Raw genomic sequence first — 16,469 nt, forward strand, 5'->3', positions numbered from 1 at the left:
TTTGAATGCATGACCTTTCAAAAGGTCAGAATTAACCTGTAGTTACGGGATGAAAGATAAGCGTTCTTATAACGGTTGGGAACCCTATTAAAGATACTTTCACCAAATGACAAAAAAAACTAAGTTTAACCATCCAAATCCTGTCAGTTCTACAATGAGGCATTAATGTCAGTATCATGCTGAAACTGCTGCATTATTTAACAAAATCATTAAAATCAGCACAAAGAAAATGAACAAGTCACCAACCCTATACATATATATATGTAATTCATTGTCTATTTCATTGTTCATTCATTAATTTGCCTTTTATGAACCTAATCATTCACATTTGTGTTTTTTCTTAAACAGATCTCAGTGTTTCCCACAGGATTGAGTGAGACTGTGGTGGGGGGGGGGGTAATGTTCCCTCTAGGGGTGTATGGGGGCATGTCAAATAAAAATAAAGAAAATAAGAAGAAATAATTAACACAAATAAATACAATAGAGCAAAAACACAATATAAAGAGTGCGTTTCATGTTTTTCAGGTACAGAACTTGAACAAAGTAATCAAATGTAAAATAACAGCAGATTTGACTGTATAAATTAAAGATGAATCCTTATTAAAGTTACAAAAACTATTCAATCATTTGATGAACATTAAAATTATATTAGGCTGCAATGAGTGCCCTCTAAAAGGTATCTTGGACTGTATGTTTAAAGATTATTTCAGAGGACAGATGGTTGGCTTGATGCACAAGATCATTGATGCTGCATTTGATTCGAATCAAGGACTGTGAGGGGATACCAAACGTGTAACAAATCTCAAAAAGGAAATGGATGTCGTAAGAGGCCTGACAAATTCATGGTATTCTGATGTGACGAGCATGTGTGTTTACACCAAAGAGCCAATCTGTGTAATAATAAGAAAAGTTCTGGATGTGATGTCTGGATGTACCGAAGAGTTAGGAGTTACTGTGGTTCTCTGTATGTGCACAATTGTAACAGATGTTTGTGTCTCACTGCGTTCAAACAATGCTGATGATGCCACCATCGGCAAAATTGTCGAAACGCTGGTCAATCACGTCCTAGACCGAAACATGATAGCCTGCAGAGATTTTCTTTTATGGTTAGACCACCTGTAATGTCATTAATACCGTTTTACTTATGTGTATATAGGGCTGGGCGATGTATCGAATGCTTTTGTCACGCGCATTTCGTCAGTAAAGCCGGTTCCCTGATTACTGCTAAATCGCCATCACCTGCTTTCAAATGGAGCGGCATTTAATAGCCAGAGCCGTAGTTCACTGATAAGCCACGCAATATCACGTTCAATATTGACGGCGATACACATCGATATTGAACGCGATATTGCGTGGCTTATCAGTGAACTACGGCTCTGTCTATTAAAGAATAGCCAACTAATTCTATAATTGGAATAAGTCGTTATGTCTGTAACATAGAGATTCTTAGAGGCGAAGGGAAAGTGGATCCAATCAGATTATTAAACAAATACACATATAGCAAGGAACATGGATAATGTCAAGTAACACAAAACAGAATCAAGGACTCGATATCAATGTGCATTTCAGGTTTTGGTACATCATGCTATCATATATTACATATTAAGGCACATCACCATGACTGATTGATCATTCAGCAATACTTAAAATGAATTCAACTCGAATTAAACAACTTGTCTATTGTTAAAAAGACGGTACGTAACGCAGGTTCATCGCTCCACTCAAAATATAGACTCTCTGTAGACCTACAGCATTCGAAGGGGTCGTCCTCTGGAATTGGCCAGTCGAAGGTCCCATTCGTCATCAGATTGAGACGAAAAGTCGATTTCACATTCCTCACGGGGTTTCATCAACTTAATGAGGTTTTGGTCATGGAGTGACATGTTCCAGCAGGTTGATATGGTTACGACATCATCGGGCTTTATCACCTTGTACCCAGTGGCGTAGCGTCTGGGCATGCAAGGTACGCACGTGCATATGGGCCCAGGTGGATTGGGGGCCCGCTATTACGGGCTTAACCCCAAAGTATACTGCGGGCGTCCGCGCACCGTACGCATCGCGAAATTTTCGTCATCAGGAGGGTTCGCGGACGTCCGCGTTCCCCGTTCGCATGCAGCCCAATTTTTGTGATGGACAGTGTGTGTACTGAAAACAGCCCATGCGAGAGTGAATTGAGTGCTTAAAAACAAAAGTCCACTAGATAATGCGCAGTGCACACACCGAAAGCGTCTTTCTGCAGCCAAATACTTTCAAAGTCTTATACGCGCGTCTGTGCGCGAGACAGAACCTGTGTACATATGTTCATAAAAATGAAGTATAATAGAAATAATGTTGCCAATAACTTGCTATAGCCTATGTTAAATGTACTGAAAATCATTAAGAATCTGAATAAATGGACCAAAAACCCTTCTTTAAAAGGGTATGCAATGTTATAGTTCTCAAAATGAGCTTGCATTAAAGCATACAAACATACGCAGACTGCCAAATAAAATGCTACCAGTGATCTTAATAGTCTTTATAATGTGACTAAGACTAGTGAAGGGGGTGAAAATGCCTATCGCAATAGATCAAGAGTGGACTTCTGTATGCAGTACGACACTTTTCTTACATGATGTCACTGCTTTCTTAGTCACTAGACCTTTTGAATTTAGATGTGAGAATTTATTGTGCTCACATTAATTTGTACAAAGATCATGTTTGAGATGTATCTATAGCTTTACTACAGTGTGTAACTTTTATTAGCCCTCCTCAAACTGAATGAAATCATAGCTTTCAGCTTCTGATCTAAAGCTTTACTGAAACCTTTCAAATGGTGTGAATAATAACGTACAAATATCGTATAATACATGTTGACAAGTGAAAATGACCTATTCTTTTCTTTATTATGAAGCCTTCAGCCAGATCCTTGTTTCTCATGATTGTAGCATGTCTGAAACTTTTAAATAAGTCCTATTTCAACACCACAGGAAAATGATTTTTGTCTAATTGTTTGTCAAAAGAAAAAATAATGTGGTTTAGTCGTACTTTAAAAAACAAACAAACACAAAAATCTTAAAAACATTGTGTCAGAAGTATTTGGTAGCCTGATATTCTTGTTTCATCATGTACTAACTTCATATTTATTAGGCTGATGAAAGTAGTATGAAATAATAAAAGTACATTTTATAAAACAAAGAATGGCATTGTGTCAGAACAAATGGGTATGAATATATGTTTGCTTTTAACTTTTTATTCATACTTTAAAGCAAGATTATCTTTAAAAAATGTAATACAGTATTTGATTTTCGGTAAAACTATCTTACATATGTAGTGTTTTCATCCATTGTCATGAGTCTTTTGACTATCCTTAACGGTTTCATTGTGTGAGGAACTGTGTAATATCTAATTGTTAAAAACATTGCAGCAAAAAATATTTTGCCATTATTCTTTTGTTATATATTTACTACGAATTGAAACTATAGAAATAAGAAAAGTAAAATCATATACATCTATGAGACATGTGCCAACTAAAAGTTTAAATGTGTGTTTTTTAAAACAAAGAAACATATTTAACAGATATACTAGGTTTATCTATACTATACTAGGTCTATACTACAGAGCTTCTAAAGGGACATGGTGATGAAAAAAAAATGAGACGAAAATCTTTCATCTGTCTTTAGAAATGAAAACACACTTATGACACAAGATTGAGAATGACATGTTCTCACGCAGGTGAATAAAACACTAAACAACAAACTTACATGTACATACTTGTGTGTGCATTACAAAATGTGTATTTTGAAAGCTTTTCTGTCAGAAACACAAGAACAAGACTGATTCTTGTCTTTGAAACCTAGAATACCAGCACTTATTCATTCCCTCAGTGTCTGCACTGACAGAATAAAAGAGCAGAATTCACAAAAGGTTGTACAGTCTGTCACACAACCTATGATTATTTTAATTTCGAAGTTCTTGTTAAACGTTCACCGGTTCCTGCCTCCTTCTTCCCGTACATACAAACTGTTACACAGAAAAACACCAATCCCCTGGGCGTATTTGCGAGAGGCTTTGTTTCAGCGTTCAGACCGAGTGGCTAGGGGCTTAGTTAGTTCAGGAGACAGGCAGAGGCAGAGAGAGGGAAGAGAGAAAAAAAAAGAGATTAAAAAAAAAAAAAAAATCTTGGTCCGGTTCCTGGACACACTGCTGCTCAGTCCTCAGCCAGCAAAGAGGCTCTTCCTCGCGTTCCACACCCGTGCCTTCGTTCATGCAATGATATTTTTGTACTGGATGCTCGGTGACATTTCCTCTCTCAAGACCATTAATGGCTCGATCCTCCTCCGCCCCCTGGCGGCCGGCGATGGCTCCTCGGAGCGAAAGTCTGTTTCAGGTTTGGCCGTTTGAAGCCGCAGCAACACTGTCATTACTCCGTTCCTGAAGCTGTTTTGAAATCGCCCATCCTTTATAAGTCCCCAAAAATTCTCGTCGTTTTATAATATTAATATTGCCACTGTACTCACATGACGATTTAAATATGTTTTTAGTACATTAATGGCTTGAGGAGGAAGTGTCTCTCCCTATGGCCCACGGCAACGGATTTCGGCGGATTAACGAAGGTCTCCTCCGCTCACAGCGCTTTTCATTTTTGGGTAAACTAACCCTTTAACGCTTCATTCGCGTCTGGTGTGAACGCACCATTAGGCCGGGGCCCCTGCCGCCTTGGTGGGAATCGTTTAGCAGAGTGGGGGGGCACTGTCAAGGCTCTAGCGCAGGTTTGGGCTGAGCGATGACAGGCACTGGTTTAACCGGCTTGAGACGGTGTAGTTGGACCCATGGTGTGAAGGGTGGAGCTGGCGGACGCGTAGGCTCAACCGGCCAGGGCTGAAGTGGTCCTGCAGGACTTGGATGGGTGAGCTACTTGGGCCTTCCAACTGATAGCGGTAGGCAGACAGAGGTGCGCAGCCACGGCTTCGTTGAGAGGGGGCAGCTTTTCATAGGTTTCTTCCTCAGTGCTGTCAATGATGGAGAGGCAGAAGATTGCAAGGGAGGCTGAGTAGGGGGCGTGCCAGGATTTGGTAAGTTCATCGTGAACTTCTGGGAAGAATGGGGCTGCTTGCTGACGAGGGGCCAGATCCACCAAATGAGAGAATTTGGTGAACTGGTGAGAGCTCTCTGTGCAGAGAGTGAGGCTCGTGTGATCTGAGCCGGTGTGAGCTCACTTGAATCCGATCGCTCAGCCCTCTCACTCCGCTGTTTCTTCCTCCGAGGTTCCTGGGAGGGAAGAGACGGGAGAGTGCGAGGGGCAGATCCGTTCTCTGGAAAGAAAGCGATCCGGGAGCGCAGAGAGATATACTCTTGCAGTGAGAGCAGCTCATCTCAGTGAGCATGGATTCTGTGTGGGATTTACCCAGACTGGCAATGCAGGCGTGGTGACAGGAAGTGCTCCATTGGTTCGTGCAGTTTAAGCTGCATCACAATAGATTCATACAGTTCCATCTAACCAACCAATCAGCTCGCTCAGAGCCCTGCTCGGCTTTTGCCTTGTGCAGTTGCATTGCATTATTAAATGCAGGGCTCTCAAGCTCACGCATTGGGCGTGAACACACGCATTTCAACCCGTTCACACGCTCACACGACACCTTGATTTCTCACGCAAGAAATCTCCAGGATAACGCACAAGTTGCGCCGCTTTAGAGGAATCAAGCGAGTTCCCCATAGAGTTCGAAGGCCCTCCACGCACCAGTTAATCAATAAAAAAAATAGCTACCGGACAGCCATAGAAAATAGAATTGCGATCCGGGTAAGATTTAGATTTCCCGCCACAACAACGTTTACGTTCTGATTCCAACGATACATTCTGTGATCACGGGCTCGCTAGTAGTTAGAAGAGGACATCTGTCAGTCACATTGATTCACATCTGGCTACAGACTGAACGTGATTGAATGGGACCATATCTATGAGTAGTCATCTTTGTGTCCAGGCAGCTGGTAGGTTAGTTAACAGTTTGTCCAAGTACTTTACGTGAACTTTCCTAGTGAGGGATGGAATTTTTCAAAATATTGTATTCGAATTTTGGGCTATAAAAAAACGAATATTCATTATTTAAAGCTGCAGTCCGCAACTTTTTTGTGTTAAAAATGTACAAAAATATAATGAGAATATACAACATGAATCCATTTTCCAAACCGTTTTTTGTCTTATCCTGAATCATTATGGTACACTTATAATAAGTGTTTATATTCTGACATTTCAGCCTGACTGGTAGGACCCGCCGCAGAGTATCACAGAACTGCGTGACTGCCATAGACATACATGGAGAAAAGTAGCTCCGGCTAAATGTTCCTCCGAAGACGTGTGCAGTTCTTTATAACCGCTAGAGGGCCAAAAATGCGGACAGCAGCTTTAAATTACGATTATTTTGAGAAAATGTTTTTAGAGACGTTTTTAAACATTTTTTTATTCAAGTTGTCATCACATTTCTGAACAAACTTATTATTAGGTAATATACACAACAAGTTTACGTTTTATCTTAAGGTTTTCATTCAGTTTAAAACATTAAACAATATGTGTAAACAAAAAATATCGGCCTAAAGAACAAGCATTATAAGCTCAAGCAGTGACCGGGAAAAAACACTGCAGAACGTAATGTACATATAATGTACTCTAGAGTCAGAATATGGTTACCATGTATATATTGTTTCACATTATAATGTTGAGGAAAAATAAATAAATAAAATGTGTATGATTATATTACCATTATCTCTCTATCTCTCTCACTCACTCACTCACTCACTCACATACACACTAAAATGCTGAATTAAATAAATATTTTTTTATTTGTACGAATTTTGTCATTTTTCTATCAGACCCCCATCCCCACCCAAACCCCCGTGCAAATCTCACTCTGACTCAGTTCAAAACTTGAGGCCCTGTTAATGTAAGCTTCATATTCTGGAAAAAGGAGTTTTGCCCATGGTCTTCGACGCAATACGAGTGAATTGTATTGGAAGTGAACTAGCCCCAGACTACAGAATTAATGCTCTAAAGACTTTTGCCTTTTGGAAGATCAGTCTTGTTCTTGTGTTTCTGATTGTTTGTCTTGTGTTTCTATCTGCTCTTTTATTCTGTCAGGGCAGACGTTGAGGGAATAAATGGGTGCTGGTATTCTTGGTTTCAAAGACAAGATGTTGTTTTGTGTTTCTGATGTTTGTCTTATGTTTCTATCTTGTGTTTTCCATGTTGTTTTTCATGTTTCCTAACCCTAACCCTTGGTCAGAAAAAAACTGATCAAAATTCAATCATTTTTTAAAATTATTATTTCATAAGGAAAAAATGCAAAAAAAAAAGTCCCACACACAATCAGTACTTGCTGCAGCTACATTTACTACACTTACTACATATCCTGCTGGTATTTGGTGGTGTATGTGAAGACATATGTACATATAAGACTGTTAAAAGATATAAACTAGATAATTTAAAGCTATTTATCTGTCTTTAGGAATGAAAGCACACCATTGTACCATTTGTTTAACCATAATTTTTCTAGAGATCTACCGAATGGTGAAAATACTGATTAAAACTAAAGTAACGAGCCTGGTTTGAAAATGTAAAAAGTAGAAAGTACACATATGTGTAAAAATGTACAGAGTGAAAGTAAAATGCTGTCAGAAAAGTAAATAAAAGTAAAATACTGATACCACAAAAATCTACTTAAGTATGGTAATGAAGTATTTGTACTTTAATACTCATCTCTGTTGATGAGTAAACATTAGTTGACCAAATTTTAATTAATTGGTTAGGACAAAAGCTCCACAGGAACTGGCAAAGTCTGTGCTGGACAGATCATTAACACATCTGGTCCATGTGGAAATTTTGTGTATGTTGCACTATTGTTAGGCACATTTTTTCCTGATACAGCCAAAAAAACAGACTATTTTTATCATATCGTTTCAAAGCAGCTTTACAGAGAATGTCAACATTACAATTTAGAGAATGCATTTAGCTAATAATGTAATAATTTAGGAAATTAATTTACAATTATTGTTAGCAATTTAATTGAAGGTAGACGCAATGAGCTCCTGAAAAAAATGAATTACATATTAACAATAATTAGGATATATAGAAATTTGGGAATGTCAGTTGAGATGCTTATAAATCAACCATTCAAAATTAGTAAAATAGCACAAAAATTCAGTAAAATTTAAACAAAATTATTGGTTTCATTGGACAAAAAACAAAACAAAAACACTATGCTTATGAATACTACTTAATGGAATTTTGATTGTAAAAAATAATTTGATATTTTGAATGCGTTTTGTCCATTCATTTACACAACGACTGCATTTCAGGGGCCTGAAAACAAGCTTTTGAAAATGATGCGTCTATTTCCATGTAAGAGACTGTCCTCCAAAAAAAAAAAAAAAAAAAAAAAAAAAAAAACGAACCTATAGGTCGTTTTTCAATCACCTTATTATGACTTATATTTACGTTTTAAAGTCATGCGCCCTCTAGCTGGCGTAAAAATAATGACAGTTTCGTGTTGCGTCTGTCGTCATGACGTATGACCGTCATTACCAATCAAAATGCATGTTAATTTAAATGCAATGTGTGGACTTTTTTTTTTTTTACATAATTTGTCCTATTTCCATTTAGAAAAAATAATTTTTATTAACGACTACACCTACTCCACACCTAAACCTACCCTTAGTGATTTATAGTGCATATACACTTCATGAGCACGTGCTCCCTGGGATCGAACCCACGATCACATGATTTCATATATCATATATTCATATATTGTTACATATTGCAGTGTTCTGCCAATTGAGCTATGAAACACTAAATATGATGCAGATAAAATGCATTAAAAACAGTGTCCTGTTGTCAATAGGGGCGCATGGGTCTATTCTATCATCACATAATGATATAGAATGAATCACACTCAAAACCATGAATCACATCAAACAATAACAAAATGCAGGAAGTATGACAAGAGAACATGAGCTTGCCAAATACGGAGAAGAACTCATGAACACGACATTTTTAAGCAGGGCGTTTCCAGTTTGGATTTAACTTTAAATATCCGGGACAACAACAGTTACATTAGATGCTGTTACCCAACCACCTGAAGTGTCTCTGATCCAGAAGCCTTGCTGATATTACCCTTGATTGAAAAACTTTGGGTATTATACAGTACTTTATAATATTGGATAAATATTTCTACAGCTGCAGAAAGAAATTGTAATCAGTAAATTAAATTATTGCCATAACAAAATTTGCCTCCTGTGGCATTAATTTAAGATTACAAGAAAGAACAGACCACGAAGGAGTCTTCTGCACCAGACCGTAAGTACTTTAAAATGCTTTATTGAGTCGCTCAGGACCTTTTGGCGTCACTTTTTAACGGGGTACCTCTTTAGCGTCATTTTTTGACTGCAGGGTACTCCATTGTTCATGGAAACCTTTGGCATCAACACAGACACTTGGGCACGGGAATTTCATTACATCAGCTTTGAGTTGAAATGGCATCGTCTCTCGTGATCAAATGTGTCAAGCTCAGGTGTATTTTTTAATTAAATGACAGTGTTCATGGAGTGTTTTTTTTTTTTTGTTTGTTATTAAAACCTTAAGTTTCACTCTGTTCTTATGTGGGCCTTAGAAGTATATATTGCAAACCGTTTCCTACTTATAGCCAGTGGTGTACCTTACGGAACAAATATATATGGGAATATACTGCAAATTATAGTGCTTATATTTTTCAATATACTGCAATATATGCATTGACCATGTATGGCTATTGATACATATAAAATATGTATAAATGAAGACAAAAATAGCATTACATTCATAAAGTTTTAGCTTTTATTGTGCACATATATTGCACACACATGTTCCCATATAAATGTGAATGTGTTGCACACACATATATACACACATTCATGGAATGAGTTACAATCAGTGGTTACAACAGACTTCTAGTTCCCAGCATGCTTTGCTTCTGACAGTTAAAGGATTGTAAATGTTAAAATTAAGTGCTATTTCATGTGTTTTGCTCAATATTGATAAAGGGGGAGATCTGTTAGTGTTAAAGTTATATTATTTTGGAATTTAAAAGGTTTTCTGATATGTGTGAGTTTGTGCTGTAGAGAAGAGCCTGTGGTTAGGTTTATGATTGACTGAACACCATTAAGACTATAATAACTTTATTTAAAAAGTAACGGCTGTGCATGCTATAGTACAGTGATAGTCTCTTTGGTAGAAACTTTAGTACATGCAGGTGTGCTTTTGTTAACAAACTTGAAAATATGAAACATTTAAAATGTAAATAATTATAAAATATAAGAAATGTGTTACATAATATATTTTACCATATATACCTATATTTATACCTCATGAGTAAATATATCTGCAATATATTATGCATGCAGTAGCATATCTGATTACACATAAATCTATATATTATGAAGTATATTACTGAATATAAAATTACATACATTATGATATATTAGTAAATATATTATCACATATTTTTCAATATATGAAAAGTGGAAATTCCTTATGTATTATTCAATATATTGTAATATATTTACGCAATGTATTTTTCAAATATACTGTTAAATCATGTAATATATTGATCATTCATATATAGGGAAATATATTTTCTTTCCATAAGGGTACTTAAGAGCAGTTTTAGTATATTTGTACTTAACTCAAGTATTAATATTTTTGTTAACTTCTACTTTTACTTAACTACATATTAAAGAGATAATTGATCATTTTACTTTAATACATTTGTCCAGACCCTTTTGTTAGATTTGTAGCTGCAAAGTGGAAAAAATACCAGAAAGCAGTCTTTGCTGATAGGTCATAGTAATATCCAGTTCGCAAATTAATCTTTTGATCAGTTCAGTTCCTTTGAATTTGTCAAACTGGTTCAGGAAGAGGTATAAATTATTCGTTTCGCAAACCGTGAATCTAAATCTCGAGAAGCACAGAGCAATACATAACGGCTCTCCACTTGTGATCTAAATTGAAGACGCTATTCTTCATGTAAGTTTTAATCTGGGTTTATCAAGGTAAATATTTTTTAGGCTTAAGTAAACATTTTGAAATTGTGATTACGTGCAAAATAATTGTTTGATAATGATAAGTCATGAAAAGTTATGTGCGATAAAATATGAGACTGAACTCTCCCACCGGTGGTTGTGATGAAAAAGATGAAACTTGTTCTTCTGTGTAAACATGTGCAGACATCTTTGACCATCACGCCTCCTTATTTCCATTGTCCTGCATCTCGTGTTGTTAAAAGACCAAACAGTTCATGAGTTAAAGGGACAGTTTACCCAAAAAAAATCTGTTATTTACTTACATCATGTTGTTCTTTATGGAAAATAAAAGAAGATATTTTGAAAAATGTATATACTGTATTTAATTTTTTATTTTTATTTTGGTCAATACAATAAAAGTCATTGGGGTTCAGTGTCGTTTTGCACCCCTTTTTCTTTGTTTGTATGGAAAGAACGTTTTATCAAAATATCTTCTTTAGTGTTCTGCAGAAAAAGAAATTCATACAGGTTTGGAACATCTTACAGGTCAGTAAATGATGATTATCAGGGGAAAAATGTTAATAATTTCTTGACCTTTAACATCCAGCAGTAGTTAAATGGAAACCACCTTATTTCACAGTCATTGTTCAGTGGGCCATACGATTTTCTCAGACGCACCTGGCTTTCATGATACTGATTCACACAGCTTCATAATACTACTTCTAAAATTGTTTATTATATATTGAATACAACTATTCTGTCAAGAATGTGTCGATAACTTAGGTCAGATTCAACTGAACCTGAGAATAATAAAAAACAAGGTGAAGGTGTCAAGTTACACACCGAAAAAAAATTTACACTTTTGACATGCAAAGCACATATTCAAAACCTTGAAAAACCACTGATGAGTAAGTTAATCAGTGTTCCTGAGAATGAACCTTTCCTTTTATATGAATTAATAGCAAAGCAGATGAAAGTTCAGATGACTGACTGCTACAATAAAGTGTTCATAAATGCATAGTTTGTTTGCTGTTGAATGCAGATGAGTGAAGTGTGAGGTTTGAATAGTAGGACTGAACAGGGTTGGGCAGTATTTATGATACATGTATTTCAAATATAAAATAGTATTTTGTCATTTGTATTTAGGGTTGATGAAAATGGCTTTGTATCAAAATACTTTAGTTTTGTAGTTTTAAATTACTGTAAAATACTATGTAGAAGTCTACATGATGATATGAAAATGCAACCTCTGATTGGTACCTAATCAGTACCTTGCCCAGACTTATTGAGTTCAGAACAGATGTTAAGTTTTGGTGTTCGTTTTGGTAGCCTAAGCTAAATAGTTTACCAATTTATATAATGTTCTTGAAAACTATTATACCGAGCAGCAGCCCCCTATATTTATGATTAACAATCAAATGATTAATTGGTTAAAAACTAGTTGCTATGAATACAGGTGCCAACAGTTGTCTTCTTATGAATGACTTGTTTGTCATTGAGTCAGTGTTGCTGATGCGAAGTAGGCCCTTCATTACCAAACACCAAGGAACTAAATTAGGATACAATTATGAGTCACAGGGATATGTGAATAGTTGATCTGTTAAAGCAGCATAATATGTAAATTTTTGCTGCTAGAAGTCGCTTATTCAGTCACTTATCCTTGAGTTTGTGGAATCATGGGATGTGTTGTCTTCACATCTACAGCCAGTGGAAGAGAATCGGGATGGTCCTTGGTCAGAAATCATGTTTATGGATGAGATGAGAGTATTAATGTTACTGTAGTTTGAAGCAGAGCAGGCCAAGTGCTGCAGCGGATCTTTTATTATGCCGCAGTTGCCCCTTCCACTTCTTTCGGTCAAGCATATGTGTGGTAAAGCAGTGCTGTTTGTCATATTAGATACATTTGTGTGTTGAAAGTTGTTATAGTGCTACTCAGTCCTTTCGCTTGGCTGCTATGAGACACTTGTTGCACACTGCAGTAAGCTAGATTGATATTAGTCACGGTAAAACATGGTACTCACGATAAATCAGGAAAACAAGATTTAAATAAGAATCTGTATTTTATTTTAAAATACATTTTGATGTATTTTTGCCCAACCCTGACTACCAGTGTGACTTCTTCTCATGAAAAACATCTGATGCTCTCTAGCACCAAGTCTTGTCACGCGCCAGAACTAGAGCTTAGATTCTCTGCCCGAATCTCTGCCGCGGGCCGAGATATATTTCCCGCCACCGTCCTCAGGCCGGGTCGGGTCGGGCCCTTGATAAAGCACGTCACGTGTCATGCGCAGCGTCTCGTCCACTCGCAGTCTCGCACGCGTGACGCATCACACCTGCTGTGTGTGCTGTTCTATTCAGTAGCTTAAGTGCAACATGGAGCTTGAAGCAGCAAAGAAAAAAATTAAAACAGGAGAATTAACTTTGAGCAAGTTTGGAGGAAAATCAGAGGTATGGAAACATTTTAAACTAGCCGTGTGGAGTGACAACATGGGCCCTATTTTAACGATCTAAAGGCAAAGTGTAACGCGCACGGCGCAGGTGCACTCAGGGCGTGTCCAAATCCACTTTTGCTATTTTAACGACGGAAAAACGGTCCGTGCGCCGGGGCGCATTTTTGAAATGGGTTGTCCCTATTCTCTTAATGAGTAATGGGCGTAACGTTCAATAAACCAATCAGAGTGTCTTCTCCCATTCCCTTTAAGAGCGAGATGCGCCCGCGCCATGGCGGATTGCTATTTACATGGCGGAATTTGTTGGCGGAAAAGCTGAATGCTTTTCAAACGAAGAAACCGATCTGCTCGTGCGCGAAGTTAAAGCATGTTTGTGTGATGCGCATCCCTGTGTGTAATAAGCAAAGTCAACGCGCACTGTGGACGCGCCCAGAGGCGCAGTTTCTACCAACTCGCTCTAACAAAAAAATATTGCGCCATTGACTTTAGACTTTAGACCAGGTTTGAGTTGGTCTATGGCGCAGTCTATTTTCAGCTCCTTAAAATAGCAATGCGCCGGCAATGCGCCTGAACACACCTCTTTTTTAGACCAGCACGCCCATGGGCGCACTAACTGGTGCAAATGCATTTACTAATTTAAGGACGTGGCGCTGAACGGGAAAATGCGAATGGCGCCGGACGCAAACTAGCAAACAAACTTGCGCTGCGCCTTGCGTCGCATTGCGCCGGGTGTATTATAGGGCCCCATATGTGTTGGCTTTGTCTCGTGCATTAAATGCGGCACGCTGCTCACATATGACAGCATAAAAAAGGGGACTTCGACGATGAACAGACACATGAAGCAGGCTTGCCATGACAGAAATTATGATAGTAGTCAGCCTCAGCCCTCAATGTCCTCTTTTGTTACTTCTCCAAGCATTCCCCTGAGGGCAAGGCAAGCCATCACAGAGAAATATGTTGAGTTTTGCTGCAGGGACATAAGGCCATTTTTTTACATTGTAAGTGGCCAGGGCTTCGAGCGGCTAGCTCAAGAATTAATCAATGTTGGTGCTACATATGGTCGTGTATCACATTATTAAAAATGGTCGGGTTTAAATCGGGCTCGGGCTTATAATTACAGTGAACGTGTCGGGCCTGGCCGGGCTCGGGTAGGGTCGGGCTTGATTTGTTGGGCCCGATCTAAGCTCTAGCCAGAACACACATGCTTTAGTGATGTGAACCTTAAAGAGTATACAAAGAATAGCCTACTACTACTAATAATAATAATATAAAGAATACATTGCATATTATACATATTTGTCACAGTTGGTTGTGAAGAGCAGTGAGGAAGCAGGATTTAGATGCAGCAGTGCAATTTTTTTATTAAGAAAATCACTGAACTCAAAAACGTAGGGGATCTATCCACATAAAGACAAAATCAGCCAACTAAAGACTAAAACTCACGGTTATAAATACACAAGAAGATGAGCAGCTAAAAGAGACAAAGTTTGCTCCAAATCTACAGAACAAGGAACTGAACACAAATAGAACAGAATGAAATAATATAAAAACAAGAATCTCTAAGCAGACGAACAGAAAACTAGAAGTGACAATATTATATATTTATAGACTATACTTTATACTCTTTCAGATTTACATCACTAAAACATGTCTGTTCTGCCACGTGACACAAGTTGGCACTAGTGAGCATCTGATAAAGATGCTTTTCATGAGAAGAATACACACTGCACTCAAGAGAAATTATCTCACATTGTGTTTGATTTTACGGGTAGCTGTAAACTGAGGTGACATGACAGACTATGTTCAAGTGTTTATATTTTTATCTGTAATTGCTGTGTTAGTTGCCTACTGATGATCCATTTAACTTAATGTTTATCAATCACTTACATTAATGCCTGTTTAATTATACTTATAATTATTTCTCTTTTTAAGGATCCTAATATAAAGAAAAATGTGGAGTGACATCTTCTACCCTGATAATCCTAAGAGAAGGGAACAGCTCATCCGCAAAAATCAAGAGTTTAAAGATCTGATTGAGAACAACTTCCGAGCCACCAACCAACTGATTGATGTTATGAACGATCACTTGAGCTGCTCCTTCCAACATATCAAGCTGAATGAGGAAGCTTCTCTCCAGGAGAACTGTAATGTGATGATTGAATGCATGCAAAAGATCCAGGCAGTGGTAGAGAAGATTGACAAGGAGCTGAAGGAGAAGCTGGATCCCACCCTGTATGAGAAGCTGCGAAGCCTGTCTCTGCTTCCAGAAGACTTTAATCTGGTTTCAAAAGTTCTTGAAGTAGTTTGTGGTGTTGCAACTGTGGTATCTACTACCGTAATTGGTCTTTTAATTAAAAATGGAGTAATTCTGGAAAATATAACAAGTAAGTTTGTTATAATTGGAGCAGGGACATTAGCTTGTGTTGGGTTGGCAGTGGTGTTCATGGGGATTGACATGATTGTTGAGGCCATTCTTGGGAGCATTGAGCGTGATCAACTTGAGAAGGCCCTGAAAGAGTATGACAAAGCTTTGGATGAATTCAAACCAGCGTCTGAAAAATATCAGGATAACATTACCTACGTCAGGATCAAAATTGAGGAAATTAAGGATTAGAAATGACCGTTTGAAATGTTTGCTTTTTCCTGCCTAAAATGTTTGCTGGAATTATTAAACTAATAATTGTTATTACATGTTTGTGCTTAAAAACATGCAGAAATATATGAAAATTTAGCTCAAAGTGACATTGTGAAATGATATGCAGAATGTAGAAAAAGAAAGAGTCAAATGAGTTGTTCTGCTACATCAGCTCTGCAGCATATTTTGAGTTTTTTTTTAACTAAATTAATAACTATTGATTTTTACAACAGAATGAATCAATACTGAATTTACTTAAGCTGAATCAATACTGACAATGACACTATTTTCTTCTAGAGCTGCTGTACAGCCAAATTTATTTACCTGTTATCACTGTAAAGCTACTTTAACTCAATCTGCAT

The 16,469-nt window shown here is 37.4% G+C and overlaps 1 protein-coding gene across 1 annotated transcript; it reads left to right on the forward strand.

The window, feature by feature from the left end:
• The first annotated feature begins 9,059 nt into the window (after positions 1-9,059).
• Positions 9,060-16,371, forward strand: LOC125270742 (single-pass membrane and coiled-coil domain-containing protein 3-like). The gene is made up of 2 exons (XM_048194636.1): positions 9,060-9,322; positions 15,405-16,371. The coding sequence occupies exon 2, from the start codon at positions 15,424-15,426 to the stop codon at positions 16,084-16,086; it is 663 nt and encodes a 220-aa protein (XP_048050593.1). The 5' UTR covers positions 9,060-9,322; positions 15,405-15,423; the 3' UTR covers positions 16,087-16,371.
• Positions 16,372-16,469: the final 98 nt, after the last annotated feature.

This window comes from Megalobrama amblycephala, linkage group LG1 (assembly GCF_018812025.1).
Source record: "Megalobrama amblycephala isolate DHTTF-2021 linkage group LG1, ASM1881202v1, whole genome shotgun sequence".
Taxonomy (NCBI): Eukaryota; Metazoa; Chordata; class Actinopteri; order Cypriniformes; family Xenocyprididae; genus Megalobrama; species Megalobrama amblycephala.

Bases quoted from the DNA above. Each gene is read 5' to 3' on its own strand.
- LOC125270742 (XM_048194636.1), top strand. From the start codon at position 15,424: ATGTGGAGTGACATCTTCTACCCTGATAATCCTAAGAGAAGGGAACAG.